This window comes from Montipora capricornis, chromosome 1 (assembly GCF_036669925.1).
Source record: "Montipora capricornis isolate CH-2021 chromosome 1, ASM3666992v2, whole genome shotgun sequence".
NCBI lineage: Eukaryota > Metazoa > Cnidaria > Anthozoa > Scleractinia > Acroporidae > Montipora > Montipora capricornis.
Window position 1 is genome coordinate 2,828,266 of NC_090883.1, and position 12,500 is coordinate 2,840,765.

General features: G+C 37.0%; 3 protein-coding genes across 6 annotated transcripts in view; 2 read left to right on the top strand and 1 right to left on the bottom strand.

Moving 5' to 3' along the window:
- LOC138037578 (cytoplasmic 60S subunit biogenesis factor ZNF622-like) overlaps positions 1–1,882 on the top strand; it is a 2,149-nt gene extending 267 nt beyond the window's left edge. Inside the window, exon 1 of the mRNA XM_068883506.1 lies at positions 1–1,882. This exon is cut by the window's left edge and continues 267 nt beyond it. Within this exon, the coding sequence (XP_068739607.1) occupies positions 1–885 (885 nt within the window). The 3' untranslated portion in view covers positions 886–1,882.
- LOC138037646 (probable transcriptional regulatory protein Aasi_0624) lies at positions 1,840–11,347 on the bottom strand. Of its 4 annotated transcripts, none has more exons than XM_068883573.1 (8): positions 10,952–11,347; positions 10,413–10,473; positions 9,451–9,563; positions 8,364–8,497; positions 7,546–7,595; positions 5,925–6,007; positions 4,987–5,064; positions 1,840–2,550 (listed from the first exon to the last, which is right to left on the bottom strand). In XM_068883573.1, the coding sequence occupies exons 1-8, from the start codon at positions 11,201–11,203 to the stop codon at positions 2,308–2,310; spliced, it is 1,014 nt and encodes a 337-aa protein (XP_068739674.1). In that variant the 5' UTR covers positions 11,204–11,347; the 3' UTR covers positions 1,840–2,307. The 4 variants fall into 4 exon arrangements, with proteins under 4 accessions (XP_068739674.1, XP_068739827.1, XP_068739784.1 ...); XM_068883726.1 differs by having other exon boundaries at positions 11,091–11,289; XM_068883683.1 differs by having other exon boundaries at positions 10,978–11,238.
- Positions 11,348–11,436: 89 nt separating this feature from the next.
- The window catches only part of LOC138036999 (UBX domain-containing protein 4-like), a 24,835-nt gene continuing 23,771 nt past the window's right edge, over positions 11,437–12,500 (top strand). The window contains exons 1-2 of the mRNA XM_068883039.1: positions 11,437–11,572; positions 12,437–12,486. Coding sequence (XP_068739140.1) covers positions 11,491–11,572; positions 12,437–12,486 — 132 coding nt within the window. The 5' untranslated portion in view covers positions 11,437–11,490. The remainder of the gene's footprint in view (positions 11,573–12,436; positions 12,487–12,500) is intronic.

Below are 12,500 nucleotides of genomic sequence, written 5' to 3' on the forward strand. Positions count from 1 at the left end.
TCAAAGAGGCACAAAGAAATGGAAGCTAACAAAATCAAGAAAGAAGAGAGTGTGATCGTTTCGACGACCAAGGAAAAAGGCAAGCCATTTCAGCAACAGAACGTCAAACGTAAAAGTGCTTTGTCATCGCCCAACCATCATAATGACGATGGCGATGATGATGACATTGATGATACTGAGGACGATGAAGACGTTGAAGAAGGCACACTTGAAGTGGAAGACTGTCTGTTCTGTGTACATCACAGTGATAGCTTAGAGGAAAATCTGAAGCACATGACACACTACCATAGCTTCTTTATCCCAGACCTTGAATTTGTTGTAGATCTAAAAGGGCTGATGGAGTATTTGAGTGAAAAGGTTGGACTGGGTAACATGTGTCTTTACTGTAATGACAAAGGGAAGAACTTTTACTCTATTGAAGCAGCTCAGTGTCACATGGTCGACAAAGGTCATACAAAAATCAAATACGATGGAGATGCAATTCTGGAATATGCTGACTTTTATGATTTCACCAGTAGTTACCCTGATTACAATTCAGATGAAGAAAATCAGAGTGAGGAAGTTGAAGTGAGAGATGATGCCCTTGCAGTCAGTGAAAAAACACTTGAACTTTGCTTACCATCGGGTGCTAAGGCCGGCCATCGGAGTTTACGCCACATCTTCAAGCAGAATATCCCTCCTGAAAGACGTCATCATTCTAAAGTGATCCGAAATATCATGGCTGATTATAGAGCTCTTGGTTGGCAAGGCACCATTGGAAGTGCTTCTCGACAGAAAGTAAGAGATATCAGGCAGAAGTGCACAAAGCAGGCAAAACGAACTGTAGATGTATCTGTGAAAGCCAACAAACTGCAAAAGTATTTTAGATCTCAGATAGATTTTTAGGCAGCCAGTTCAAAAACATGCTTAAAATTTTTGAGTACTTGTACTACTTTCTGTGTATCATTAGTACCACAAAAGCAAGCCACTTAGTTGACAGAACATTGAAAGTAAAACTGTTTTGTCATAATCTAATCATCATGATGATGACAACAATGTAGAAGTACCGGTAACACTTGAAGTGGTTCTGTCCACTTAATAGCGATAGCCTTAAAGAAAATCTCCTTGTACCAGCTAAGCATCTCAATAATCTACATGTAATCAAGGAGGTACTCTATGCCACTAACAGGACATGCAGTGCTGTATTTTCTTTTGATATTGGGCAGAGCCAGAAAAGTCACATTTCAAATGGATGTTTGGGCAGTTACCCACTTTCGTTTGTGGATTACGGACCAATCAGAGGCCGTTTTCCAGTTTTGGATGAACTTGTGTTTTGTGTGGCATTCTTTCGGGGCATGTGATTGGCTATGTACAACACAATTTCTGGTCAATGCTGATTGGTTTATTTAAAAAGAGGGCAAACAGTCGGTGAACGAAAGTGGTTTTTCGTTTCAGTAGACGTTTGTGGGGGAGGAATGCATGACAAAGCCCTAAGAACGTCTGCATGGGAGGCTATAGTGCAGTTAGCCGAATGATTGTGCAAATTTTAATATTGCCTATATCCCCTCAAGCCATCTTGCCATTTTTTAAACTATGGCTACTTCACAAAAACAAGTGTTTAAATTGTATACATGTTAATGGAATAATTTATGTAATTCCATATAACTCGATTCTGAAGATCATTGCTCTGGCAGTGCAATAGTGGACAGCCTCGTGCTACTGTGTGAAAACCAGCCTTCACTTGAGTCAGGCTAGTTTGTTCAGAAAGTAAATTTTGTCCACTCAGTCTTAACTGAGATTGGTATTTTAGTAACACTATTTTTAGTAACATTATTATTGGATTAGGATAAAATGTCAACATTTCTAGAGAGACAATAATTTATTAGTAAACACATAAAAATGACAAGTATTGTGTGCCCTTTCTCTGCATGAGTACAGTTGTTTCTTTTGTGATTCAAACAAGTGTTGGTGGTTAGTTTTTTTAATGTTGCATCAAAAACACCTGTAGAAACAATGTCTAAAAGAGCAAGTAAGTTACATTGCACTCGCTCATTTTAATCTGCACATGGTAGCATCATGTGCACCTTATTAAAAAATCATTAGGTACATTTTTTTGAGACCAGCACATGACCATCTCATTTATTTTAGGGCATGGCATTACTGTGAAAATCCAAGATCTGTGAACACTAGAAGTGCGTTTTGAGGAAAAAGCCAATCATATGCGCAGTAAAACTATGCTTCTCATTAAAGGAATCCCATTGTCTTTTAGGATTCTTCTTTAAGTATACAAATTTAGTAATATTTCCCCTTTAACTGTCAAGGATATTGTTATGTAGACCCAAATAGCTTGCATGTCGTACTTTGATACTGTTCAATGTTATCATAAACCCTAACAACATCGATGTGATCCTCAAGAGTTTCTATGAGCTTTGCTGTTTGTTGTAAGAGTTCATTTGGAAGAGAAACAAGAGTGTGAGGAATATATTCCAGTTCTGATGAAATTACTTCCTTGGGAAACTTTTCTGTTAACTGATCATACACTTGTTTGGTGTCTTCTACTGGACATATAAACTGAAAAACAAAAACAGCAACACCGGTATGACATTTTACATGTTACTGTGACACTTGTTTATAACAACACTTAATTCCCCATTTACCTCTTATCCCAGATACAGGGATTGCAGCATGGGGGAGGAAAAAGGGTAGTAGGTGGACAAAAAGTGGTTTAAAAAGAACTTAATAATAATTATTATTTAATGCACTTGGTACAGTTAAGAAGGTGATAGTAGAAAACATCAAGAAAGTATCAGAGAGAGCTACTTTCAAAAAAAAATTATTGTTAGAAATTCAAAAGACCTGCATGCTGGGATCTGCGTGAATCATCAGAAAGGTGCTTAGTGAACAGAACGATTGACTTGAGTGACTGATGCCCCAGGTACATGGTTTCTGCCTGGCTGATGCACAAAAAGAACACCAGCAAAGACTGTGATAGAAGGAATACAAAAAGAGGCATGACAATGTAGCTAGGGCAGTTCACTGAGACCTGTCCGAAAAATATGAGTTTGAGCGAAGTGAGAGGTGGTATGACCATGTCCCGGACACTGTACTTGAAAATGAGGATTACAAGATGCTGTGGGACTTAAGTGTATGGACAGACCATGAGATTGAGGCTAGGAGACTGGACAAAAGTGAGAAGAACTGCCAAATCATAGATGTGGCAATCCCGGAAGATGGAAGGGTGAAAGCAAAAGAAGATGAGAAAGTAGATAAATATCAAGACCTTGCGAGGGAAGTTCGAAAGATGTGGGGAGTAAGAACAAAGGTGATACCCATAGTGGTAGGGGCATTGGAAGCAATACCACTGAGATTAAAAGAAAATCTGAGGACCACAGGTGTGGACACATCCATTGAACTGATTCAGAGATCTGTACTGTTGGGATCGGCGAGGATTCTTAGGAAAGTGCTGGAAATGTAGGCAGGAGAGGAAAGTGCAATATTCTTGGTTTCCTTAGACAACTGGTTGTTGCCCGGAACCAATGAAAACCAGATTCTATCTGAGATTATTAACAACAATAATAATAATAGTAATAACAATAATAATAATAATAATAATAATAATAATAGATCGTTTTCACTGTCACGCAATAAAAAAATTAATCAAAAACCATCCAGTGGAAAAAGTCAAGAATTCGTGATGTTGTAGAAGATAAATGAAGAAGACACTTCTCCAAGTTTTAGGCCTGTGCATTTGCCCTAACTTCAGATATTCGTCGAAATGTTTTGCAGAAATTTACAGAGCCCAGTATGAAAACGCCATGTTGGTGTACATCTGTGGTGCACCAATATGGCGGCCGGAAAATAGTGTCAACATCTGTTACTCACTTTGGCTATCTAGGCAAGTGATCATCTATACTGAACAAACAGCTATTTACCTAAGCACTTTTCCTAATGCTTTCAATTCTAAAAAGGCTCAAAACCATGAGATAAATATATATTTCTCAATAAACTCAATCGTGCCCTAGTGTCATGCACCGCTATAACTCCGAAATTAAAAATGTTCTGGTTTCCAAACAAAGCACGCTATTGAGCTTTAAAATTGCAAATGGTTACAAATTTACCGCCTCTTATGCCTGATGAGGATTAAAACTTTCGTGGCTCTTTTGTTTTGGATTTTAGAAAATGATGACGTCACGTGAAAACGATCCATAATAATAATAATAATAATAATAATAATAATAATAATACTACTACTACTACTACTAATAATAATAATAATAATAACCAGGTGGGGTAGTGGAAAACAAAAGATGTAAAATATTGTGGGATATGACCATCCAGTGTGACCATGTTGTTGAGGCCAGAACACCTGACATCATTGTTGTTAAGAAGAAGAGTAACAAGGCAATTATTGTGGATATTACTGCACTGTGGGACTACAGAGTTTAATATGAGGAGGAGAATTATGGGGCATCAAACATCTGGAAGTGGTGCCGGTAGTTGTTGGTGCACTTGGAGTAGTAAGCAAAAGATACATGGTTTAACAAAATTAATGGGAATTATCATTGGGATGGGATTGTTGCAGAAAACAGCTTTACTGGGAACAGCAAGGATCCTTACATGTAGCTAAAGGAAGGTGTTGGAAAGTTTAAGGAGATAATTAATAACCCAAGGGACTTTAGGCTATTGGCTATGGCTCGCTCCCTTGGTGTAATGTCAGTACAAAATCCACCTGAGCTAAAGCATTACGTTTATAATAATAACAATAATAATGATGATGATGATGATGATGATGATATGAAGAAGGACAACACACACTTGAAGAAAACAAGAGTGGCCAGACCTTGGTGGGTGACCTTTAGTTAATTATTGGTTACTTGCTGCAACCCACTCCAAAGGGTACTTCCCAGTTTATAATAATATTTGAAAAAAGTTTAGAGAACATAAAAAGGGTAGGGTCAAGGGAAATGTGAATGAATGAATATTGTCTTTTTTGACAAAATTAATTACCTTTATATTCCTTGCACCACTTTCTGATTCATAGAAAAACAGATTTTCTGCCCCAATTTCTATTGCTATTTCTTCAGCCTACGGGAAAAGATTATCATCGAAATTGTGCAACTGTTACTGTAACAGTAAAAAAACTCTTTTTAGTTCCATTGCTAATTAGACTTGATACTTTTTTCCCATGGAAGTTGAAAATCTTGGGACAGTTCACATAATAGCTGTCATTACAGAGACCCTGTATCCCCTATCCAAGACAATGTGGAATTTTCTGTGCTCTGTATGCTTAACCACTTAACCATGGCCTGGTAAGTGTTTGGTTTGACCAACATTACAGAACAGGAGTTGGGAAGGTAAGTGGAAATGCCCTGGTTCCTGCGACTAGAAAACCCCCCAAAAAAATGGAAAATAGGACTTCTCATTTCCTGGTTGGAACATCGGAATGGATTTTCATGTTTGATTAATACAATTCTTACAGTCCACATCACTTCAAATTCTTCAACAGCAAAATAATTATACATCATAGAGATTTGTAAGCTTAAAACAAAACAAAATGGCTTTTAGCCCAGTTTTGGTGCTGGCTTCAAAAATATAATAATCATTATTATTATTGTTGGCTAATTACCCCCCTCCCCCCTGACCAAATTAGTGCCAAACCAAAAGTATTCTTTCCTTAGAATACTTCCTGTAGCAAGCAGTGTTAATTCCCTGCTGTTAGCACTGGTTTTCCAACATGCCTCTGGTCATTTGCAAAAGGGATTGGGAAATTATTACTATGTTGACCTGAAATTTTTAAAAATCAGACTTTATTCAAGTATAATTATGTGACTAGTAATTATTGGAAAACTTAAGAACATTGGTTAATGAGATGCCATATTCTTGGTACAAAATAATTATAGTTGAGTTTTTAAAATAATAATAATAATAATTTAACTTGGACTTACTTTATCAAGTGTGTCCTTGTCAGGGTAGTCTGACAAGTCATGTTTGTCTCCAGTGAAAAGAAAATCTTCTGTTGCTATTACTCCTAAAATTTAAGTTTGACAACAGCCAAGATAAAAACCTTGTTAACATACTCTGTTATTTGGTGCTTTAGATGGGGTAGGTACAAAACACAGGTCACAGGTCACAAGTCCCCAGTCATTGTTGTACCAATACAGAAACAACCCTAACCGTTCCCTTGTACCAATGCTAACATTAGGCCTAAAATCTTTTGTTTAGGCCTAATTAGACCTAAGGTTAGCTTTAATGAATGTTTAGGATTCTTTCTGTATTGGTAAAACAATTATATGACCTGTGACTTGTGACCTGTGTCTTGTACCTGCCGGCCTAAGATGTAAAAAAATAAATGACTACCATTTTCATGTAATACTTGTTTTCAAAGATTCCTTCCATGAGTTGACTTGCTAACAATAATTGCAAAAAAAGACAGGAGCAAACTAGTAACAAACAGAAATCACTGTCACTTAATTAATATTGCCAAACTGTCAATCCCTGGGGTTCAAAATTGGACAGATTTTCTGATGAACCCCTGTGGCCCGTTGTAACTTGTTAATCAGATTGAACTCACTCTTGGATGATATAGCATGTATCTGAACATTCATAATAATCATTCCAGCTATACCTGTTCAGACATCTTTCAATAAGAAAAATTAATGACTTTGAGTTATTTCATCACCTTCTAATTCCTGGCGGCAGGTACACAACACAGGTCTCAGGTCACAGGTCTTTTTCACAGGTCTCCATTTTACCAATACAGCAACAAACCTAAACATTCATTAAAGCTAACCTTAGGCCTAACTAGACCTAAACAAGTCTCAGTTTTAGGCCTAAAGTTAGCTTTAATGAATGTTTATGAGTTCAAACAGAGACCTGTGTTTTATACCTGTCCAATTCATGGCCACAACCAGGGCCCGGAGCAGTTTTGTAAATTAATTCCTTCCAAAATTTTTGAATTTTGAAAATTTATTTTCAGAGATCGCAGAGACTAGAAGGGCACATTACCCATGACGAACCTACAGTACATAAGCGACCCTAGCTACCCACGTGTTCTCGTACATGTAGCTCAATGAGTAGAGCATCCAATGGGTCATGTTATAAAGGTCACAGATATGTCCAGAAATGAAAATAATCATAAGATGCACAAAGATTTTAATATTGAGTGTCATGAATTGTTTCTTTCCTTTTTACCCAATGTCAACATTGTATCACTCATGTCTCGGAATACTGACAACAATAATATTAATAATTATTAAAAACGTCACAAAGTGTCCCCAAATGCTGCTTCTCAAGACATAGTAAGGATAAACTGCTGTATTTACCCTGACCTAAAATTAACGATCACTTTTACCCTAACCTTATTGTTGGAAATAGAAAGAAAATGCTTAAACTTAAAGGTACACTTCCCATTAGATATCAAAATTGGGTTTGCATCTAATTACGCATTTCTAGACATAAGTGCATAGAAGGTCATAGGTCAAATCCTGCCCGGGACTGATTTTTCACTTGCCCATTTCACTCATTGCCAAGTAAATTGAAAGCTGGCATCCCTGTGGTTGTTCTCACCTTTGTGATCATACTGAAATGTAACTGATCCACCATCTTTTAATAATCCTCTACAATGTACCAAAAACAAAGCAAGAACTAAATTAAAATATACACTGACAGCATCTTGGCCAAACCAATAGGCCTTTTGCAACTAACGATCACATGGTACAAAATCCGCCATGCTGGAGGGCAAGCTCATTATTATTCCCCCAATGGGACATTAAAACAAAGGCAAGTTCAGGTCTTTTTGTTTTAATGTCCCAGTGGGGGAATAATAATGAGCTTGCCCTCCAGCATGGCGGATTTTGTACCATGTGATCGTTAGTTGCAAAAGGCCTATTGTCTACATAAATTATACGTACATGGCATCATCCCAGGAGAAACCAGTTCTCTCTCTCCCAATGATTCGTTGGTGGTAATTCAGTTAAAGAGGGAGGATTGTTTACAAGTTATGCAGTTCCTTTTTAAAAAAAAAATCAACTACTAAACTGCTAAAATAATATTAGACCTGTACTAATTCGAAACAAACGACTAGTCTTGAGTGCAAAATACTCAGTTAAGTTCTACAGTCCTCTAACTTGTAAATTGGATGCTATGAAGCTTAAGAGCTGAACAACGTCAGTAATAATATTATTGTATTATTTTTGTTTCCCTTTTATTGCGCATGTGATTTTTGTGATTGTAATTTTTCTACCATGTGTAATTTAAGAGCAATAGAATTGTGAGACTTAGTTAAAGAAGCGTATCCTGAGCCACCCTAAGACGGAGTTAAGGACGCGACAGGGATAAAAGATCAAAGGGAGGGGTTATTCATATGAAATACCTAGTTCACTAACCCATTTTTTCTAAGAATAGTGTTTATCTCATTCTTTGTTTTGACTTTGCTACTTGTGAGTATCTGAACTATCAAACCGCAACCACCAGGACCTTTGATCTCAAGCATGCTGGCTTCATAAGGGTTATCCTTGGTCTAAAACAGAGAGAATCTAAACAGTTACTGTAGTAAGTCAAAAAGTAAATCACAGATTTTGTTGAACAATTGCATTAATAATCTCAATTTTTTGTACCTTAGACAAATTTTAATCATTGTGGTAATAAATATATAGCTCTTTGGCATTAGAAGGCTTTGGTTTTCAAGTCCAAATTGAGCACTCTACTACGATGAGTCATTGCCGCTAGCAAATGCCCATGCTCACTAGCTCGCTAATTTGAGCACTCTAGACTGGCATGGCTTACAATGTACGTTGTACATGTACCACATGTGTGGGACATCTGGGTGGCTTTTAAGCTTAACCTCTAATTCTTAGATATCAGAACTGCACTGATGATGCCCAGAAGGCCAAAACATTTCCGTCTGCAGTGAAATTATTTAATGTATATACGGCACATATCACATCACTTTAAAATTCTCTGAGACAGACCATTAAAACCAAGGATCTCCCCGTAACTCTTCACAACAGTGTAACTGGGTTCCTTAATGTCCTCCAGTGTTGATAAACAGGAAGGGTTGTGAGATGGGTGAATTTTAAATGGTTACATAGTTCTGCCCACAGAGAGTAACAAGTTCAAGTGTCACATACTGTAAGAGACTTAATCAAGAGATTCAGTTATGAAATCCATCTTTGAGTAGAGACAATGGTCTTGAAATAGCTAACATCTCTGATGTGATTTTAGTCCCCTTGAGACCTAAATCAACATGATATAACCCTTCAATCTTTACGTTAACATTTGCATTGTATTGTAGCTGATGAAGTTTGGTTGAACTGAACGGAATGTTCCACTTTTTAAACTCTTTATTGCACTCGGAGTTCAGGGAATTTTGTCTCGCTACTTTTTTAAGTACAGAAATAATCGAGAGGCTACGAAAGTATAGAAGCACATTGACAATAAAATATTAGTACCAGAATTAAAGAGCTTAATTACCCCAGCTCCAGACTTGATTGCACTTTCAATCTTCTCTTTTGGCATGCTTATTGATCGAGCTCTTTCAATGAGTTTTTCCAAACGTGGATTGAATCTTATATCTGCCCCAGACTCTGGCATTCAAGTGAATAGACAAAACAAAATTAAACCAAAAAATAGTTGGTCAGGTCCCCTCTTTCAATAATAATTATTATTAAATAATAATTATTAATGAAAGAGAAAAAGAAATATTTTCATGTCACTGTTCTGTATCAATGGGTTGTTTCAATATTGGCCTTCCTAGCTACTGCATCTTGAATTGCACTTAAGAATAAGTTAGTGGTATGCACAAATGTAGTGCTGATGTTCATTAGCACTGCATAAATGACTATTACCATTAATTTTCTAAAATTATACCTATACAACGATAGAGACCAGAGTGGGAATTGGACCTACGTGTAAGGCTATCAGATTGAATCACTGCACTGTGCAAGGCCACATGTGAGCATGGGTGTTTTAGTCAATAATCTGTAGATTATTGAAAGTGTACATTCAAGTACATAGGAAGGGTATGCTGATCTTATTATTGAACATGTACAAGTACATGTACAAGTACTTAGTTATCCATTGCGGCAATGGATAACGACAGAATCAGAGCTGGAAATCCTGGGCAATACAACTGAATGGTAGTCCTAGATGTAGAGAATTATGAGCCCACAAAAGAAAAGAAAAACAAATCTCTTGGACTGTCATAACAACTAAAACATTGAGTAACAAGAGGAGTACAATAACTCGGGACGAATAAAATCTAAAACTTTAGACTTCTTGACTTGTCAACCTAACAAGGTTTTCACAGTGATAAGGGCTAGATCAGATTGTTTAGCTTAATTTCAAATAGTTCTTTTTAAGTCTGATAATGATACCAAGGCTTATGTATGGAGTGTATGGTCATATTAACTAATTTGCCATAATTGATGTCACACCTGTAGACCTTTTGTGGCTACCAAAACAAAAGGTTCCATTATTCTGGGGACTGTCATACAGCTGTATTTGAATAACAGAAAGAAAGCTTGTGAACAGATATCTGTCTCTCATTTGATATTAGAGAATACAATGAGCGGTTGCTGGAAATCTAAGCACAGTGATGTCTTCAAAAGTTGGCAGGACTATTCCAGGGGTGAGGGGCAGGGGATGGGGGTAGGAAGACTCTGCGCTACCCTTGCTCCCACAGAATTTTTCCCCTGGAGGTTTGGGTTGTTTCAGCCATATCATTGGTTTAATTTCATTCACGGAAAACGCCACATGTCATAGTAAGGAAACTGTCACGGCTGAATAGGCTAGTTTCGAATTGTGCAGCAACAAGAAAACAGAGTCGAGTTTCAGGGGAATAATTAGCATTTTGTATTGTTCAGAACAAATTAAAGGAAAATGCAAATTATTCCCCTGAACCTCGACTCTGTTCTTTTGTTGCTGCACAATTCGAAACTAGCCTATTGATGAATAAAGATATACGTTTCCTAACATTAAGCTTATCTTGTCCAGTCTGACCTCTGACAGCTGAGATGATTTCCATGGACAGTTTTCCAAACTCCTTGCTTCGTGCGAAGTCAATGTGAGCCTTCTTAAATCGAATATTTTGCCATTTACTGTGACCTGCATACCTTAATTGCATTCTTAAAGCATTGAGTGAGGTAGAAGGACAGCAACATTTAGCAACCACGGCTTGAAACCCGTTAATCATAAGACACGATTTTCTGGCCAATGTGGCCGCCATGATGGCTGACGTTATAATTCTACGGGGGTGGGCACGAGAGACTTGAATTAAGTCATTTTGCTGAAAATTTCTTCTATGCTTTCAGAAGGGTTACAAACTGAGCTTCTCAATAAAGAAAAAGACCTATTACACGTACGTCTGAAAAAGCCTCAAGGATTGTTACAAATTGACGTTAAACCCTACCCCTCCCCTAAGAGCAACATTCATAGCCCGGTTACCAAGTATTTATTTCTCTGAAACGACACGTTCATTTGCCACTTACCCTGTAGTTCACAAACTGAGACAGTATGCTGTGGTTTAAGGGAAGTATTCCTGAAGCTATTGTTGAATCAAGGAAGAAAGGATTGATATTTATTGTTTATATTGAAGGCAAGTGAAAATTCAACGATTTCGATGATTTTCGTGTTGAATCGGTTTAGCAAATACAGAGAGTAAAAGCTTGTCTTGTTTGCTTGTTTTTAACAAGGCAAAGTTGATTTATGCGTTTCTTATTGTACTTAGAGCTTCATTTTCAGCCTACCAAGACCAAAGATTATACTTAAGTGCGTATTCTGTCAAAATTTAATAACGATGTGCAGAGTGTCAACATAAAATGCAACCGTAGAATTCACGACTCTAGTAACAAGGGTTTGCGCATGCAAACTGATCGAAGCTATTGTAGAACTAGAACGAGATCATAACAAAAGCTCCCACATATTATGTGGGAGGTTTTGTTATTCGTTGATATGGAATAATTCAAGTGGCCAATTGTATTGCATTATAATTTAGCTTTTCTGAAATCTGAAATGATGATAACATCTTCAATGCCCCACTCACCCCTCCCTTCTAATGTTATTTTATATGCCTTGCTATCATTGGAAAACATAAGAAAAACAGTACTATTTGAGCCAAAATGAGTGTGGCACATCTAAAAATTATGAGAAACACAAAATAATGATATAAAACACTCAGTGATTATGAAAGTTATAGATTTTGAACTATAGGTTGTGATGATTCTAAGGGGGAAAGATTATCACTCTTTTAAGAGCAACATAGGCAGTTTCAAGGAAAGCATGAAAAAACTAATATAACAGGTTAAATGGGACAACAACAAAAGGTGGATCCATTGTTGAAATAGTTGAGCTAAAATCAAAATTGTTGTGTTATTGCATCTTTTCTTTGCTGAACGAAAGAGTTTTGTCAAGCAAAACTTTTCAGTTGATTCTAGTTGTTAAAACTGGAATTTCCTTTTAGGTGACAATGAAGAAACCCAGAAAATGAACACAACTTGGGCTGATTCAAAGGTTTGTACTTGAAA